General features: G+C 42.4%; 1 protein-coding gene across 1 annotated transcript in view; it reads right to left on the bottom strand.

Annotated features, from left to right (window-relative positions):
• Rab3gap2 (RAB3 GTPase activating non-catalytic protein subunit 2) overlaps positions 1-19,155 on the bottom strand; it is a 66,380-nt gene that overhangs the window by 46,320 nt on the left and 905 nt on the right. Inside the window, exons 2-4 of the mRNA XM_019210412.1 lie at positions 18,947-19,076; positions 17,612-17,677; positions 5,681-5,745 (exon numbers count right to left, since the gene is read on the bottom strand). Of these exons, the coding sequence (XP_019065957.1) occupies positions 5,681-5,745; positions 17,612-17,677; positions 18,947-19,076 (261 nt within the window). The remainder of the gene's footprint in view (positions 1-5,680; positions 5,746-17,611; positions 17,678-18,946; positions 19,077-19,155) is intronic.

The raw sequence follows: 19,155 nt of genomic DNA, 5'->3' as shown, positions 1-19,155 counted from the left end.
GAAAGTAAACAATGACTAGGACCGCCCCCATCTGCTAATAATATATGGAATGTCCAAAGTTCTCCAACTTTCTTTTTTTTTTGAGTGGGGGCAGCAGGACATTTTTATTCCCAAACAAAATCATCTACAAAACTATATGGCATGAAACAGATGAAAGCAGAGATAGGCCCAGACTGACCCTTGCAGTTTGCTCAAGTACAGCACAAAAACAGTGGGCCAGGCCATTTTCCAGGCAGGAGTCTAAAGTTCTCAAAGGAAAGATCTTAAAGTCTTCTTGAAATTCAAAGGGGACGAGGCACAAGCTCTCTCTACAGAAATCACGGAGAAGCAAACGCAGGTGAGACTCCGAGGGCTGCACTGAGGTTCTGGTCCTCAGCCCTGCTGGCTCAGCAGCACTCTTGGGTTTTGTCGGGCCTGTCCTGTGACCTCCGCACACCAGATCAGCTCCCCCAAACTGCAAAGACCAAAAATATCTCTAGACAACGCCACCACCTCCCCGAGGGGATCACTGCTGCCTGCGAGGAGGCCTGTCCATGAGAGCGCACAGCAGGGCAGCCCTAGACTCCCACCCGCCTGCCCCCAAGAGACCCTCTGCAGGCCATCCCAGGCGGCAGTGTAGGCACAGCCTGTGCGGCAGCTGCAGTGCAACCTAAGTGACTTAATGAAACTGGGGACAGGTTTTCATCACCCCAGACTAGGAATGCTCTAATAACCTTTAATCACGCGCTGTGATTTCTCTTTTCAGCCTACATACAGGCATCCATCTGGGGCCTCGATCTGACCAGAACACTTCCATCCTCCGCTAATCCACTAAGCTGTAACTGCCTCAGAAACTGTATTATGCCACTTTTGGTAAAATGGACAGCACATTTTCAAAGACTCTTTTGAATGCAAACTTCCAAGCTGCGGGTCTTGCCCAGAACCTCCCTGTGCCTCCTGGCCCAGAGACCACTACTCATTCATCACTGGGCAGCAATTCTACCCTTCCACCCTCAGCTGTACTGCACGGAGGAAGAAACACTCTCAGACTGCCTCCCCAGTTAGGATAAAGCGAATCTTTTCAGGTTCCTGCCAACACACCTCAGTTCCCTTTAAAGGAGGCTGAACAAAATATTCCACTCTAAGAACCCATTTCCTGTGGCAAACAGAATTTATAAGCCCAACCTAAAGCTCTTATAACTGTATCAAAACAAAACAAAATGAAACAAAACCACATCAAAGTTATTTATCATTCATTACAGGCTCACCATTCAGTAGATGACAGCGTGTACCTGCCTTCGTTTCCGATTTCCCCAGTTCCCACTAACTTGTCACGATGGCACCTAAAACCCAGTTAGTTTAGAGGGAGGACTTTGCCTACCTTTGCTTCCATCCCAATCCATCTCGAGAGCCTTTCTGCTGGCCTTGCCACCCTGAAGGCATTTGCTTATGGCCACGTAGGACTCCTGCAACCTTTTTCGCTTCACCTGTCTAAGTGGAAGTCTGCCTGGCATGGGTCCATCAGTATTTTGGGCATCTACATATATTAAAGCCCTAACTCCCAGTGGGACTGTTATTTGGAGATATGGCCCATAAGGAGAGAATTTTACTAAATGAGGTCCTTGGCATTCGATCCCTGGTACCAACCCCCCCCCAAAAAAAAACATTAAATGAGGTCCTGAGGGTGAGGCTTTACCCTAGGACTGATGTCCTACTAAGAAACCACCCTTTCCTTTCAGGGAAAAGGGCTTCATTGCTCAGAGAAATTACCTTAATAGGAAAAAGCAGAGTACAGTGCCCTCCATCTAGGAACAGTGGTTATGCCAGGAAAAGGACAGGTTCCACAGACAAAGCAAGCTTGGGTGGTGCAACTTGCTTCCTGCGGAAGATCTGCCTTACAGAGTACCTTGCTGTGCAGATTGCAGGAAGCCACACCCACAGAGACCAGGAGCCTGATCTCTCCCGTCCAGTCTCTACACGCTGGCCTCCTGTTGACTAGGCGCTGCTGCGGCTGACTGCAGAGGTATTGCTGCTAGCACAGCAGCATCTGTACCCTGGCCTTTCAGGGTGGCCCCCAGCTCCAAGCGGCCCTGAGAGGGGCTCAGTGCCTGCGGAGGCAGAGTCCCACACCTGGGATGTGGCTCTTGGTCCGACAGTCCTATCCCATGTTTTCAGTGTCCTCCTGGAACACAAACCAGGCCCTGCAGATCTGCCCCCCAACCTCAAACTGGTCCCCAGCAACACGAGGCCAACCACTCTGCAGGCAAGGGACCCCTCATCACCCCTTCCTTCTTTCTGCATCACGCTGCCACATCGACTGAGTTCATCTCTGAAGAGACAAAGTCACGTGGCAGCCGGTCCCCAGGGCACACAGGCTGTACGTCCTCCAGTCTGCGGTGCAGCCCACACCCGGATGCCGTGCTACAGCCTGGAGTGGGTGGGGCAGCCCAGAGCCCCGGGGTGACCTGTGGGTCCAGGCCAGGGGCTCCCCTCTGCTTGCTAGCCTGACTGGTCTCCCTGCTCTTCCTTCTCACCATCCTGTGTGTGCTGCTTTCTTCATTCCAGCATGGTCTCCGCTTCATCATCTTTCAAGGCTTGAATTCACTCCTTTTGCTGCTGCAGTTGCCACTGCTGCCCAGAGTGACTTCCACTCTGCTGGATTTGGAATCCGCTTTCTTCACTAAGCCTCTATTATAGTGCATACTTTGCAATCAGAAACGCTGAAGGGGACGTTTCCTTTCTTTGAAAGATGTATCCAGACCCCTGGGACTAAGTCTCTCTAGATACAAAAACCCTTTACTCTCTGAAGCCTTTGAGAAGCAAACTCTCAAAGAGCTAACAGACTGAGGGAATAGAAAGTATTCTGGAGCTTTTGCAGTTTTCCACTGAACTTGCTAGCAGCAGGGTGGCCTCTGGTCAGCACTCAGCAGGTGGCAGCTGCTCCTTCTGACTCCTTGCCAACTTCACCTGGCATTTCCTACCCACCACTGCAGCCACTCTCTAGGTGAGACTGACAAAGAAGGAATATTTATTCTCCTCTGGGGGTCGGAATGACCTCAACTCCACAGCATCTGATGGAGAACACCTCATCATACTCGCAATGATGATGCCATGACACTGCTACAGGCTGGCCCCAACACACCCCGCTTCTTCCGTTCCTGGTGTCATCTTTAATGTGAACGATCCCCAGCCACTCTCAGGGAAAGAAGGCTTTCAGTTTGCTGTGTGTTCCTACCAAAAGACAATGGAAGTTTCCTTTCCATCTTTCACCTCCCTACAAACAGCTATGTCGGTTACCCTTACAAGTGTCTGTACATCTGTTAACATTTACTTCCATTCCCACAGTGACTCTGGAGCTGGTTAAGCCTCTAGAGGTGTTCACAATCCCTTAAAGTTGTAGAAATAACAGCAGCTTTACCATACCCGAGTAAAATTTCTGATAGTACTGGTACAGCTGTGAATGCCACCGTATATTAGGATTATGAAACTTGCTTTTGGATTTATTTTACAGGGGCTCACAGCTAAGAGTTTGCCTTGAGTCTCAGAAGAGACTTTTGACTTGGACTTCTGAGCAATGCTGGAACTATTAAGACTTTGGGGACTTTTGGAGATGGACCAAATGCATTTTGGATTATAAAACAGACATGAAATTTTGGGGGCTGGGGTGAAATGTTATGGTTTAGATCTAAAATGGCCCCAAAAGTCACAAGTTCAGAGCTGATGGGCTTTGAGGAAGTAACTGGATCACAAGAGTTCTAACTTCATCAAGTGGGTTAACTCACCAATAAGTTCATTAACTTAATGGGCTTCTTAGGAGGAGGGGCCTAACTGGATGAAGCGGGTCACTGTGGGCATGGCTCTGAAGAACATAGTCTTGTCCCCAGTGCCTTGTCTCCAGCTCTTCCTGCTCCGATTGCTGGCTGCTGTGAAGTTTCCCTCACCATCTCTTTCTACTTTGATGTTCCTGCCTTGCAGTCAGCCAGCCATGGACTGACACCTCTGAAACCGTGAGCTAAAAATAAACTTCTCTTCCTTTAAGTTGTATATGTTAGCTATTATCCAGAAATGGAAAAGTGACTAATACAGGATCCAAGGCCATAAACAAAAGATGAAACTGTATACCTAAAATGTACCAATAAAACCAATGAGAAAAAAAAAGATATAAGAAAATCCACAAATAAGTCTAGATTATGAGTAAGCAGAAGCCAGTCTTTAAAAAAAAAAAAAAAATCTACTTATGTGAATATGCAGAACAGGCAAATCCATAGACTGAAAGGAGATGAGTGACAGAGTGGGAATGGGGGAAAATAGGGAGCAACTGCTAATGTGTGTGTGGTTTCCTTTTGGGGTGATGAAAGCATGACGGAATTCTATTATATATGACCTGCTGTTCCAGCCTAAAACACTCTCTGCCAGTGCTTACTCTGTTGACTTTGTGTGGTCTTCTTGGTCTCAGTTCACTTCCTCTGAAAAACCTCCACTCAGTCTACAGTCAGCCTGTGATCACTTGCTGTCACACAATCATTTAAATTCCCTGAGTTTAACTATTACCACCATCTGCTACTTCTCAAGTTTCCTTTTATGTTTCTCTCCTCAATGGAGTGTAAGCTCCTGGGATCAGAGACCATAAGACCCATCTGAATCAAATGATACGATGAGTCAATAAAAACCCCTCCCTTTGCCAGTTCAGAAATGTGCCCATGGCCCAGTATGGGCTAAGAAAATGTAAGGCAAAGTTTATTACAGGCTTTTAAGGAAGTTGTTCCCCTTTCTTAAAGCATCATGGAAAAGCCACATCTTTTTCTCTCGCTGGTCATGAATGAAGAACTATGTTGTCACATTATGTTTGTGAAAAAAAAAAAAGACATCGAAACAGACAGAAGAAAGAACTAGATGACAGTTGAGCCACTTGGCCAACCAACCCAGGACCTCCTGTGTATGTGTGAGTTAATAAAACTTCTTGTTTAAGCCTCCTTTCATTAGATTTGCTCACAGGTGAAAATACATTGACATAGATGGTCTACATAACAAAGACTGTCTACTTTCTTCATTGCTTTATTCCCAGCACCTACAAAAATGTCTACAATATAGTAGGCATCCCAAATGTTCATTAAACAGATAAGTGAGAGTCTAAAAGAGTAACTTAAGAGAAGGATAAAGAATCCTAAAACAACTCTCTTCTATCTATGGTGCAAACATCTCCCCAAAGCACATGTTAGAAACTTACCTGCAAATGAAACTGTGTGGGGAGAAGAGGACTAGGGAGAGGTCCCCAGGCCATGAAGAAGTGTAAATGGCTTAATGCTAGAATCAAGAGGGTAGTTTCATCACAGCAATGGATTTGTTGTAAAGGGGAGGCCAGCGTGGGCTCACCCTGTCTGTGTGTCTTGCCATGGATTGACACAGCCAGAAGGGCCTCACCAAATGCAGTCCCCTCCATCTTGGACTTAGACCCCAGAACCATGAATTACCTTCCTGCTCACTAGAAATTTAATCTCCATCATTTTGCCACAGCATGGACTAAGACATCCACTTAGTATACAGTCACTAAGATCCCAGAGAAAGAGAATCCACTCTTTCTTCTGTAAAGCACTACAAAGTCAGAGTCAAAATGTCAGCCTAGCACTGAAATATGTCACCATCACTGCACAAGGGAAATACTACTGTCAAAATGGAGCATACACTTTCTACAAAGACTTACAGGTTCCGGCAGTTCTGCATCTTCCCATGCTCCCCAACCATCATCTTCCCAGTTTGATGATTTACCTGTTTTAGGAGAGATGAAAAGGACATACATGAATATAGGGCTTAAAATAGTTCAGAGATTTTTTTTTTCCCCTGAACACAACAGAACCAATCCCTGTATAATGCTGATGTTAAGGAAGAAAACAATGGTAAATTGTATTACACTGGGGTTTTGCTACACACAGTGATAATCAGGAAATATTTGACCTACTAAATTTCCAGATTTATGCACTAATAAAACACAGCGCATTCTCAATGCCAGCCATGAAGATTCAACCATTAAAGTATAACAGATACAAAACAGAAATAAAATACTATATTTAAGTAATGAACTTTAGAATTCTGAGGGGAAATCAATTTAAAAGATGGGACTGATCTTAATGACTTATAGTGGAGTGGCAGCAAACAGAACTTTCATTTATATACTCATTCAAAAAGTGGCTGAAATAAATTATAGTGATAAAAAATGTGTAGTCTAGTACTCAACTACTGCTCAATTAGTTTATAGTAGTAGTCTAAACTACAGCACTTAAATGCCAAATAATTACTTCCAAATATGCCAAGCACATTGCTACATATATACTAACTCCTAAAACAGCACTATTTGATTAAAACTCCACAACTTATAGAAGATCTCCATGTACAAGTCAATTAACAATTTAACAAATGCTCTGTTAAATTATCTGTGCCAAACTTTGTAGTAGAAGCTAAGAAAAGTACAAATATATTCGTTGTCCTTAGTGAATCTGTGATCCTGCATAGTAGACAGACAAAAGTAACTACAATACATGGTAAGTTGTGTAATAGAGTGCTACAAGAACATAGACAAGGAAGGGTCAGCTAGAATTCCAATCAAAATATCAACAGCATTCCTCACAGTACTAGCCAAAAAAAAAAAAAAAAAAAAAATCCTAAAAAAAGTTTATATGGAACCAGAAGAGACCCAGAATAGCAAAAGCAATCCTGGACAACAAGAGCAAAGCAAGAGGCATTACAATCACATATGGATTTCAAGCTACATTACAAAGCTACTGCGATAAAACAAACAAAAACCAACACGGTACTGGCACAAAAACAGATATGTGGGTCAATGGGAAGAATAAAGAAACATTCAGCCATCTGAACTGTCACAAAGGAGGGAAAACATACACTGGAAGAAAGAGAGCCTCTTTAGCCAATGGTACTGGGAAAACTGGCTGTCCACATGAGGATTAAATCAAGACCCCTATCTCTCACCATGCACTAAACTAAAATCAAAATGGATTGATTAAATATTAAAGCAGAAGCAGTCTGCTGGAACATAAAATAGATAAAACTCTTGAAGACATGGGCACAGGAAAGAACTTGCTGAACAAAGTTCCGTAACATCAGGAATCAGCAAGTAGGATTATGTCAAATTAAAAAGCTTCTACACAACAAATGACCAACAGAGTGAAGAGATAGCCAACAGAATAAGAAAAAAACTTTGCCAGCTACTTCTCCAACAGAAGGCTAGTATCTAGAACGTATAAAGAACATTACCTAGAACACACACACAAAAATAAAAGACCAGATCCAAAAATGGGCAACTGAAATGAACAGACACCTCTCAGAAGTACAAAAACACTACATACATGAAATACGTGAAAAATGTTCAACATCTCTGGCCATCAGACAAGCTCAAATTAAAACATCACTGAGATTCTATCTCACCCCAGAAAGGATGGGGATCACCAGGAAATCAAATAATAACAAATGCTGATGAGGCCGCAGGGAAAAGCAGCCTTCCACACTGCTGGTGGGAGTGTAAACTAGTACCAACTGTGGATATCAGTGTGGGGATTCCTCAAAAAACTAAAATTAGAAACTCCATCTGACCCAGCTATTCCCCTTCTAGACACATTACAGTGACACATGCATATCCACGTTTATAACAGCACAATGCATAGTAGTTAAGTCATGGAAGTGGCCTATGTGTCCATCAACACAAGGGAGTACTACTCTGCTATAAAAAAAGGATAAACTTGAGTCATTTGTAGGAAAATGGATGCACCTTGAGACCGTAATGTTAAATGAAATAAATCAAATACATAAGCTTAAATATTGCATGGTTTCTTTCATGTGAGAAACCCAAAGAATAAATAAAGAGAAGAAGAAAAGACAGACAACAGGAAACAGGGAGATAGATCTTTTGCTAATGGGAGGGAACCTAGAGGTAGAGGGATGAGGAAGGGAGATAAGTGCAATCATGTACTAATAAAATGTGGCTAGCAAATTTTCAAGTGTAACTGGAAAAAAGGTCAGCACCAGCAAGAAAAGACCGAGGCAGAAAGATGAGACTCACACAGCGATGAACCATACTGCATGTTCCCAGGAGCCCGAATGCTTCACAGACCGGTTCACATGGGTCACCCCACTTTAGTGAGGAAACCAGGGGTCCTGGAGAATTGAAGGAGCTTCAGGACGTGAGGCTGGGTCTTCCTGAGGGCCATGGTACACACGCCCAAGAACTGTGCTGTGGGCCCCTCCCACAGCCCACGAGTGAGGCTGAGAGAAGGCCACAAGCAGCACTCACGGAAGGTCAAAAGGAGGGAGTTCCTGGGCCGGGATTTGGCTCAGTGCTTCTGCCTCTTGCCTCACAAGCACAAGGTCCTGAGTTCGATCCCCCATACAAAAAAAAAAAAGGAAGGCATTCTTATTATTCTCAGAGTGAACAGTCCCCGGATTCTGAGACTTCAAGTTTTTTTTTCTTTTTTAACTTGGAAAATTACAATTTGTTCTTTGGCATTTTAATTCAATGAGGCAGTATTAGTCATTTTCCCACTGCACCAAAAACAACTATTTTATTATGGGTCGATGGCAGGCAATTAGGTCATCTCATTTATAGCTTCAGAGTATGCACTGTCTCGTATACAAGAAATTAAGTTCATGACTCTCTTTTAAAACTGTATGTATCAAATTAAAACATCAAAAAGACCACGCAGAATTTAATCCCTTCAGGAAGGTCAGAGTCAGTGACTGAGTAGAGCAGCTCCTGTGTGCTGGACACTGCGAAGGCTGGAGACACAAGAGCAAGCAACCTGCGACACCCAGACAAGGACCTTGACAAATACATTGAACAAGCGGTTTGGGTTCCCAGAGGTTTACATCCTTCTTAACACCCCTGGCTGCGGGGGGAAAGAGGATTTCATCAGGGTTTCCTGCTATCCCACAAACACACTGCCCAAAGACGTTAGGATAGAAAGCAGGTTAAAGGAAGGTGAACAGGTACTACGGTTCAGCTAGGTTAAAGGTGCTTTGCAGGCTGCTGTGGAATCTGAAGTGTACTTGTAACACTATGAATAGATGCACAACAATAAATCGAGTTGACTTACAAATGGCAGCTTGCAACTGCACATTGCCCTCGTGGCTATTTCTACTCAGGGCCAGTGGTAAACTTTTCATGGCCTCCTAAATGCTGCTGAGAATCACTCTGCTGACATCCAGTCTATCACGACAGCTGTTAAAAAGGGTTATTTCTCATTCCATCAAATTCCACAAGCAGGCCAAGTACATTCTTTAGGGGAAGAGATGGCTTATACTGAAAAAACAGCACATGGACATCTAATACAGGCATCACTCATGCAGAGAACTTTATCTGGACACTTCTCCTCCCGATAACCTTCTTCCATCAACCTCATCGATCGCCAACCAAGGTTACAGGTCCCAATGTGTCCATAAATTTGAGAACTGTGCCTTGAATGATGTGAACTTAAGGTATCTTTCATTATTTTTTCATATTGTCTTGGTAATCCAAAGTGAATTTTACCCTTAGAGCACACCTCGGTTTGTACCAGCCGTGTTCCAAATACTCAGCAGTACTGTGCCTAATGACCGCTGTAAGACTGCATGCGTCTGGAGGTCTCTGGCCTCAGGTTGGCTGGGTCGGATTCCTAGATTTATCCCTACAGAGCTACATGACGTTGGGTAATTTATTTAATTTCTTACTGATCCAACTTCCTCTTAGGCGGGTTAGTAGTTAATAACTATGCTGGAGAACTGTCCCCGCAGGGTGTGCCACCGGCACTCAGCAGCCGTCACCCTCCAAGCACAGGCTTCTCACCCCTGACACCTCAGGGCCTCCCGCATCCGCTTCCCCAAGGCGCACTTTAATTCTTCACTCAGTTTTCTGGCATCCACCAGTGATCTTCCCCTCTTGTGAAACTACAGCATTTGACGGTGTTTCTCATTCAGAACTTGATTACATGCTACTATCGCACATCTGTGGCACTGTTACTTGCCTCATAATTATCTCATTAACACAAATGTGCACTTGTCTCCGCAACCATTAAGCTCCAGGAATGCATGCCCTCTGTGTGTGCACATCCATACATACACAAAAGTATTTTCAAGAGAACTGTAAATAATAAGTATCTGACCTGGTACCAAACAACAACAACAAAACCCTAAATTTTTGGTAAATCAAGGCTTTGAAAATAACATTCTTAGCCAAATGCTTCATATTAGGCTCCATTAAAGCAGCTGGATTTGAATTACTATTTCAAATATAACGAATAAATACTGATTCTAAGCTTTTTGTATTTCAACAGAAATAAAAATAAAATTTTATTTTAAAAATTTTATTATGCAGGCTTTATATACAAGAACAAGATCATATTTTTCAAGCAACTTTTCTATTAGACCTTGTAATAATATAGATAATTCTGTTCTATTCCACTTAATTGTGACACAAAATAATTAAAAAACATCAATTCCTAGCTTTAGTTTTTACTAAGAAGCAACAGGGAAAATACGATATTTTGTTCTAATTTCAGTGTAAGTAGCAGAATTTGATTACTAAAAGGTCCCTGGCACATCTGTTTCAGAGTAGATGGCATGATGTGGATTCAGGATCTTCACATTGCACACACACAAACTGGTACACACAATGTGCATTCCAACACCTCAGGACAAAACTTTACCACTATTAAAAAGCTATCCTGCATCAACAGAAATAAATTTGCTCGTTCAATTCCGCATAACTGTCAGAACCCTGATTTCTTGATGGAGCCAGGAAAAGTAATTACAAAGGCCGCTGAGGTCCCAAGTCAGCCCCACACCACACTGAAGAAGAGAAACACGAGCACCACATCCTTGTGAAGCTGTGCCTGTATTCCACTGTGCAAACATTCCTTTTGCCAACACTGAATGCAACAAGTTATGCTAAACAGCAAATTACTGTCTATGGAGAAATCTAAACTTACTACAGGACAACATTCTAATTGTGAGCAGGGTACTCAAAATATTCATGCAGAGCCAGGCATGGTGGCTCATGCCTGTAATCCCAGCACTCAGGAGGGAGAGGCAGGAGGATCGCTGTTAGTTCGAGACCATCCTGGGCTACATAGTGAGTTCCAGGTCAGTCTCAACTACATAGTGAGACCTTATCTCAAAACAACAACAACAAAAAACCAAAATATTCATGCTGGTTTTTTTTTTTTTTAACCTCAGTTCCTGTACAAACCTACTGACAAAAATGGCACTTCAGGTACATAAGACTGCTTAGATTTGAATCTTTAATTCTTTTTTCCCCTTCGAGCCTTTCTTGAGGGGTGAATTTCCTTTAAAATTTATTTTTTACATTCTTAGCCATATTTTGCTTAAAGTTCAGAGAAAGTAAAGGATTTCAACTGAATATTCAATTTGAATCTTTCAAGTTTTCCAGACTAAAATGTTGTCCTGAAATTATCCTACACTATTACTTCATAACACACTTTGAATCATAAAATTAGTTAAAATCTAAAGTTAATAAACTGATATTCAAGGGCTGGGGATTTAGCTCAGTGGTGCCGCCACCTGCTCCGCAAGTGCAAGGTCCTGAGTTTAATCTCTGGTACCAAAAAATAAATAAATAAATAGATAGCCAACCAACTTCCATGATAAGACAAATATAGAGGAGCAAGACAAGTCTGTAAGTACCCACCAACGAACAGGACTGTTCTGGATAGGTCTAGAATAACTGGCAAGGTAACCATAAAATCTTGCTTTTACCCTTGAATATACAGTTCATTATTTTGTCTCAAATAATAAAACCAGTGACTCTAAAGGGTAAAAGGTTACCACAATTTCCCACTGTACAGAGCTTTCCTTCAAAAGAGCTTAATTATACTAGTATGAAATAAAGAAACTGTGCCACCTCTAACTTGATAAAACTGTCAAACCACAAAAAAGGTATATTTTAGTCCAATCATCAAAACAACAAAACAAAATAAAAAAGAACAACCCACAGACGTCCCACTTAGGAGTATTTCCAATGAATTAATTATTCTAACAAAAGCCTAAATAAGAAATCCAATGTCTGCTTTCTATAGCTGTTTAATTCCGAAACCATGCTATTCTAAATTGCTTTTCAATAGTCTGTCCCCATAAACTAAATGTTATGTTTTCATTTAACAGGAACCTGAAGTGAAAAAGGAAATTGAATTCCAGAGGTGGACAATTAATTTGACAGTATTTGGATGAATATGTCAAGATCAAAACCTAAATGAGAAACTGCAACTGTTAAATGTCAGGGAAGCAAAATCTAATTTAATTTCCATGGCCTAATAAAAGATCTTCTCAGCAGAGAGGCAAATTCATTTTCATTCTGAGACAATAAAGAGAGATCATGTACTTGTTTCTATAAAAAGTTAGACCCTGCAGAAGGAGTGACTAGTGAGTAACTCAGAGGGTGCAGCCAGCTTTACCCAACTCTTCCTGGCACAGGTAAACCTTGCACAAAGGCACAAATAAACAAAAAAAGAGAAGAGGGTGCTTTCTTAATTTTCTATGCTTCAGAACTATGAAGTTTTTTTTCTATTTCTATGGAAATGGAAAGTGGGAAAATAATTTTCATATTAGTATATTTCTCAGTACATAAAAATACGTAGTGATTTAAAATAAGGAGGCAACAAGCAACCCCATTTTCAATAAGCAGGGATCCATTTCTTTCCAACCAGGGTGATAAAATCAGGCTAGATCTTTGTCATAAAGAACATATATCCTGGTCATCAGCTCATGAAATGAGACTGGAAATACTTTAATGCTGAAATACATCACATATTGCTAGGCTCAGGCAGGACTGCTATAAAAATAAACATGCTTTAGTCAAAACCCTAAGAAAACTTTAGGTTTACCATTAGGCCACCTTTAGAAAACAAAAAAAACCCCAAAAAGAAATTTCCTGTGTTCTATTCTCCTTTATATTTGTTTTTCAAAAGGAGTCAGTGAGTAAAGGGCAATAATATATTATGTATTTTAAAAAGGAACTTATTTTTCTTTACTAATTTTGTTTCTTACAACCCTTATCGTCAAAGCAACAGAAAAAAGAGTAACTACGGCTCATAAGATAGAGAGCCTGACACTACGGAATGTGACTGAAGGTATGAAAAAACTGCTAGCAAAAGCTAATTTCTTCGTACTCTACAAGCCAATCCTACATTTCCCTTGACTCTTCCTATACCAGTCTAATTTTGCTGTTACAGTTTTGTTTTTTGCTTTAAGTACACATAGAAAAAAGCTGGTAATTTTAACAGTATTCCTTAAGAACCTAAATATTTTGGATCCACAGTGAAGAAAAAATACAGATGGCATGTTCTTTTTCACAGTTAGCACTCCTAAAATAAGGACAAACATCCAACTGAGATACAACCCGACACACAGGTTTCTTGGGCAATCTGAACATTATAATTACAAATGTGGGTACTCAGATGACATTTAATTATGCCCTACATCATATGACACTAAAGACAAAAATGTTCAAAGTCCCAGTGACAGAAAATGTATTAACTTAGAACTCCTGTGGTGTTCATTTTCATATTTCAGGGGACAAGAGCCCTTCACATCAGTATCTTTGTTAAAAAATAATAATAAACACGTGTGTGATCTTCACTACATGCAAAGTTGCTATGAGCAGTCCAGCGTCCCCGTGAAGTCTGGACCACTGTTTCTTCATCTGCAGATGAGGTCTGATTCAAAAGGGGTCCCAGATGCACTCAAGCACATGTGGGGCTGAGTGGCAGACCCAGGGTGTACCCTCCTTGCTTTTGGTCATCCTGGTTCCCAATGCATGAGCCCCAGTGCTGGGTCAAGTCACGGGGCAGCCTTCTCACTCCAGCGTGATGCTGCTGCTGGCAGTTCTAATCCCAGTTACAGATCTATTAGCACAAGTGAGACAGCAACAGGATGCAGGGCAGAGCGCAAAGCTGTAGAGCGTTCCACAGAGCAGTGTGTCCTCTACAGAAAATCTGTGTTTTCTTAGGTCCACCTGTATTTACACATACTGATGACCAGCTGAAAAAGCATGCGAAGAGCAGAAACATACGGACCGCACACGCAATGAGATGAACAAGTCAGCGATGTGCAAAGATAAGCAAGCTTTAAAGATAAAAAGAAGCCACTTAGGGATTGTAGGGAACTGTTACACAGCTCTCAGGTAAAAGAGAAAATAGAGACAGGAAACAAAAATTAATCAGCAATTTTGAAAAATGGTGAGTGGATATTGGTCCTGAAAATAAGTTTAATCATGCATCTAGACACGCATATATTTAAAAGAAATGTATAAGATTTATGTGCAAAACAAAAACTTTGCTAAAGGACACAGAAGATATGTCCGGGCAAATTCTGTATGCCCTCGTTTATATGTAGAATTGTGAAATGTTGAACTCAGAGGCAGAGTGGCACGGTGCTCAGGGCTGGGGAGGGTGTGGGAGAACCAGGGGCACAGACTTTCAGCTACAAGAGGAGTGAACTCTGCAGATCCAAGACTCGGCAAACCCCAGTGACGATGGCTGGTCACACCATGGGGTGTACCTAAAGTTTGCCAAGAATAGATTTTAAGTGTTTTGCCCACCAAAAAGAAAAAAAAAGTACGTGATGGATATGTTCACTGTAATAATCATTTCACAATGTAATCCTCTATCAAATCATCACACCGTGCACTATTAATATATATAATTTTTATCCATCAATTATACCTCAATAAATTTAGCTATAGGAAAAAATACGCATGCTGGCTAAATGTCAATCAGTCTTAAATTGACACACGAACTTCAGACAATTTTCATCAAAGTCACAGTACGAACTTGGCTTTGATTTAGAACTTGACACATAATGCTAAAGCTCAACTGGAAGAAGAACAGATATTTTTGGTAGGGGGGCTGGCAGGGACTGCCTCTACCACACATGAAATGAACAGGAACAGACACACACACATCAGTGGGAAAAAACAGAGTCCAGAACACACAGGCATTTTCGTCAGTGACCACATAAAAGCGTGATTTCAGTCTATCGCCTGCCTTGCTAGCGCAAGAATCCGAGTTCAATCCCCAGTGCCAAACAAACAACATGATTTCAGCTGATGACGCCAGTATTATTTGCTGCATGCCTTATCTTCTATCTTTTCAGTAAAACAGGCAAGAAGGAAAAACTGCTCTATATTTCTAGTATGTCAGCTGGAAAATTATTTTACTATTAGGTAAATTAAGAGATCTGCAGTGTTATAAAACTGAAGTTATGATCAAATGTTCTGACCCCATCTGCACACATATTTATTTATTATCCACTCGAATGTAAATTTCAGGAGACTAGATCTAGAAATCAGCCTCCTGGAAATCATGTCACCCTATGGCTAAGTGGGGACCCATAAAAAGAGGCTCATACTCATTCCTACAATTTCCAAGTAGTAAGACCAGATTTCATGTTTGAAATGATGGCACCTGATTTTAAAAACACTATTAATAGTTATCACTGATGTGAACACTGGGAAATAGTAGCGCTAAGATCTTTTAAAGCTACACACAACTTATTTTATAATTCAGATACAAAATACAAAGTAACATACAGACATACTATTATTCAACAATTCAATAGAAGAGAGTGGCATTAAATTCTGGGTGCCCAGGTACCAGGAAGCAAAAATATCTTTAGCAGCTGTCTATACAAAAATAAAAGCATACTAAGTCAACTGATAAGCTTCTATAATTCTTTTTTATTTTTCTTTTCTTTTCTTGTTTTGGTACCAGGGATCAAACTCAGGACCTTACACTTACGAGGCAGGCAGCAGCACCACTGAGCTAAATCTCCAGCTCCATAATTCTTTTGTTTTTACATATCCTCTAGATACCAGCTGCATTAAGAAATTAAAACTGAATCAGATTAAAAAAAAAAACAAAACCCTAAAAACTATCTCAAGAGTTTGCTTCCTAACAAGGGAACCATTCATAACATTAATAAGGTGAAGAAGAGCAAAACCATCACTGCCAGCAGCAGTGTTCATGAGGTCCTAACCTATTGTTTATTGGGGGGTGGGTGGGAAGGGATTCTGGAGATTGAACCCAGGACTCAGGATAAGTACACACTCCACCACTGAAATGTGCCCCCTGGCCCCTAACTTCATTCTTACTCTATAAAATTTTGCTGTAACAAAGTTTAAGTTCAGGGTTTCTTAATGAAGAGCTCTTAACAAACCTGATGCTTTGTAAAAGATAGCCAGAGATGACTACAGAAATCCAAAGCCCTAGTCATTCTAAGAATTCTAAGTACACTACCCAGAGAAAAAGCTATTTTTCTGATTTTTATGTGTAAATTAAAGCACTATTTTTAATATACAGTTTTAAGTATAGTTAATATATAGCATATTAAAATAGTTTTATATAATATGTACTTTATACTATAGTTTTAGTTATACATAGTATTTATATCATATCACAGATATGGTTAAAATATAGGTTTTGCAAAGGGGTTCATGGGGTAAGTCTTTTTCCTGTTTATTTTTTGTATGATTGAGGGTAGTCACAATAGTACTAACAAATGTCAGCTTAAGAATTTTTTTTTGGTACTGGGGATCAAACTGGGGACCTTGCGCTTGCAAGGCAGGAGGCACCACTGAGGTAAATCCCTGGCTCAAACCTAAGAATTTAACTTAAAAGAGTAATGAACTATAGAAACCAGCCTATAAACAAAATGCAAATTACTTCCGATAATGGAGTACCCATATGTGTACAACCCCAACTGGCGGGCTGAAGTTCGCATCTTGGCTATGCTCTTTATTCTGTGGGCTTAGACAAGTATTCAACCCGTAGGATCTTGAGTTTTAGCATCTACACCTGAGCCACTCTGTGTTATAGTTATTAGCCATACTCGGCTATCTGAATTTACATTAGGTTAAAAGTTCAGTTCCTCAGTTGCACTGCCCACATTTCACAGGCTCTGAAGCCATGTACGGCTCGCTGTCACCACACTGGACAGTACCAACGGCAGTAAAAACAACCAGGAGGACGTGACGGAGAGTAACAAGTGGAAGCAGGAGGTCTTGCGGAGTGCCCTGGATCTAGTGGTCAGAAAAGGCGAGCCCAAGGCGCTGATGTGTAAGCAGAGTCTTGAATACAAGATGCAAGCAGCATGCAAAGTCCACGCGAGCATCCTGAGCACCGTCAGCTGTGAGGCAAGGGCCTCAGGTGCAGATGAGCTCAGCTGGTTTAACAAGCGCGAAGTAGAAGAAATAAGGGCACAGGAACGTGAGGCCCAAGAAGGGGCAGGAGGTGGAGCCTTCAGGGCCGTATAAGCCATGAAAGAATTTTAGATTTTATAGGTGGCCAAGAGCAGAGGCCCGGGTGGAGTGAAAGCGGCAGCGTGGACCAGGGCAATGGCAGTGGGGCAGAGATGACGCGCTCCTCGTCTACAATGCTGCTCCCGCTGGCTTCACAGCCAAGCTCCGGGGAACAGTTTCCATCACTTTTTAACTAACATCCTATAAAGAAGCTTTCTGTCCCCACTGCTCCACTCCAACTGTCCAAAGGTCCCAGTCACCTTCAACTTCTCCAAACCAATGAACACTCTTTTAATCTTATCTGATGTCAGATGTATTACAAGACTGCTGACCACCTCTTACCTGCATCAATGCTGTCTTCCTCAGCTCCTGGGGCATTACCGCCACCTAGTTTCTTCTCCAGTACTCCTCAGGCTTCTCCACACTTTTCACCAACTCTTAAAGGTTACGTCTTTGGAACTAGGTCCGTTCCACAATACACACGATCCTTGAGATTGAAATGACACTTCCAGTAACTCTCAAATTAATATCCCTGGCTCAGGACCCTCTACCAAGTTTTACACCTCTGTATCTAATGTTCAACGGGACCGCTCCACCTGAACACACCACAAACACTAAAAATGTAAAAGGTTAAAGTGCTGGCATTCTCTCTCATTACACAACCCTGACCAAGCGCGAGCCATCCTAGGCTCCCTCCACTCACAGCCACTGCAGCTCACCAGACCTCCGGCAGGTCCTGCAGATCCACCTCCTTGACATCTACCGTAGCCCTTCTTCTCAAAGCTTGCTTAGGCTCACTTCACGCTCGCGGGACTTCTCGCATGGATGACTGCGCAGCCTGTCTACCAAGTTTCCCACTCCCTGTCTCTCTGCCACATTGCTGCCAGAACACACAAATGTTCAACAAATTTTGCTGCCTACATTATGCACCGATCTGACCACTTCATTTCTCTGCCTGAAGTCTTTCAGAGGCCTCCAACAACTTTCACAAGGCTTGGAGATGACTTGGCTCCTTATCAGCGTCACAGCCTCATCCCGGCCCCCTCTTCCTCTCCAGCCCTTTAGCTTTTCTTAGTTCTTCAAATATCACACAAGGTCAGTTTCCCTTCCTCTGCACAGGCTATCATTTCCCTTATCCCCCACCCCCACGCTGCTTCAAAGGCAGGTTTCCCTGGGACCACTTCAAGCAAGTGCCTCATACAGATGTCATCGCTTTGTGGTAGCTACAGTTTGTCTCTCCCGGTGAACCATAAAATATTAGAGGGCAGAAACTACTAACTAGTTGGTTTATTGCACCGATGACTGATGCGGAGTAAACTCTCATAGACAGTTTTTATTTACTTACTTCACCTGATATTTGAAAGGGGAGCTTGTTTTGTGGTCCTTATATTTCACCGTTCCAGTACAGCACCAAGTGACAATATCGTTCCACACAGCAGACTGTGCTTCACATCGGAAATGACAACACGCCTTTTCAAGAGCAGAGCTGTAGGAAACGCAAGAGCTGCGCACGACCTAATGACACAGCCTTGGGAATTCATACTTAAGCGCAAGGAAGGCTTTTTCACGTTGTTCGATGCGGTTAACAGGTGGAAGGCTTCTCACCTCAACAAAGCAAAATGAATTTTTCTCGGCCACGCCACTGTCATTTGAGTCCCACTATCGACTCGTGCCCACTTCTCAACAGGTCATTTTCCCGGCGCGGGAGAAGTGTGCTCACCACCCAGGCCCTCTCCCGCCAGCCGGCCAGGTGTGCCCTACGTCTGGATGAGCGAGGGAGAGGAAGCAGGGCCGGAATGAGACGCTTCTGGAAGGGGAGGCGGCAGCGCGGGGGTTCCGGGGAAGAGGCCGGGGAGAGGCTGGGGAGGAGGACGCGCCCGCCGGGC

Source organism: Fukomys damarensis, unplaced genomic scaffold (genome assembly GCF_012274545.1).
Source record: "Fukomys damarensis isolate Sample0158 unplaced genomic scaffold, DMR_v1.0_HiC HiC_scaffold_11, whole genome shotgun sequence".
Taxonomy (NCBI): Eukaryota; Metazoa; Chordata; class Mammalia; order Rodentia; family Bathyergidae; genus Fukomys; species Fukomys damarensis.
This window is presented reverse-complemented; position numbering and strand designations above follow the sequence as displayed.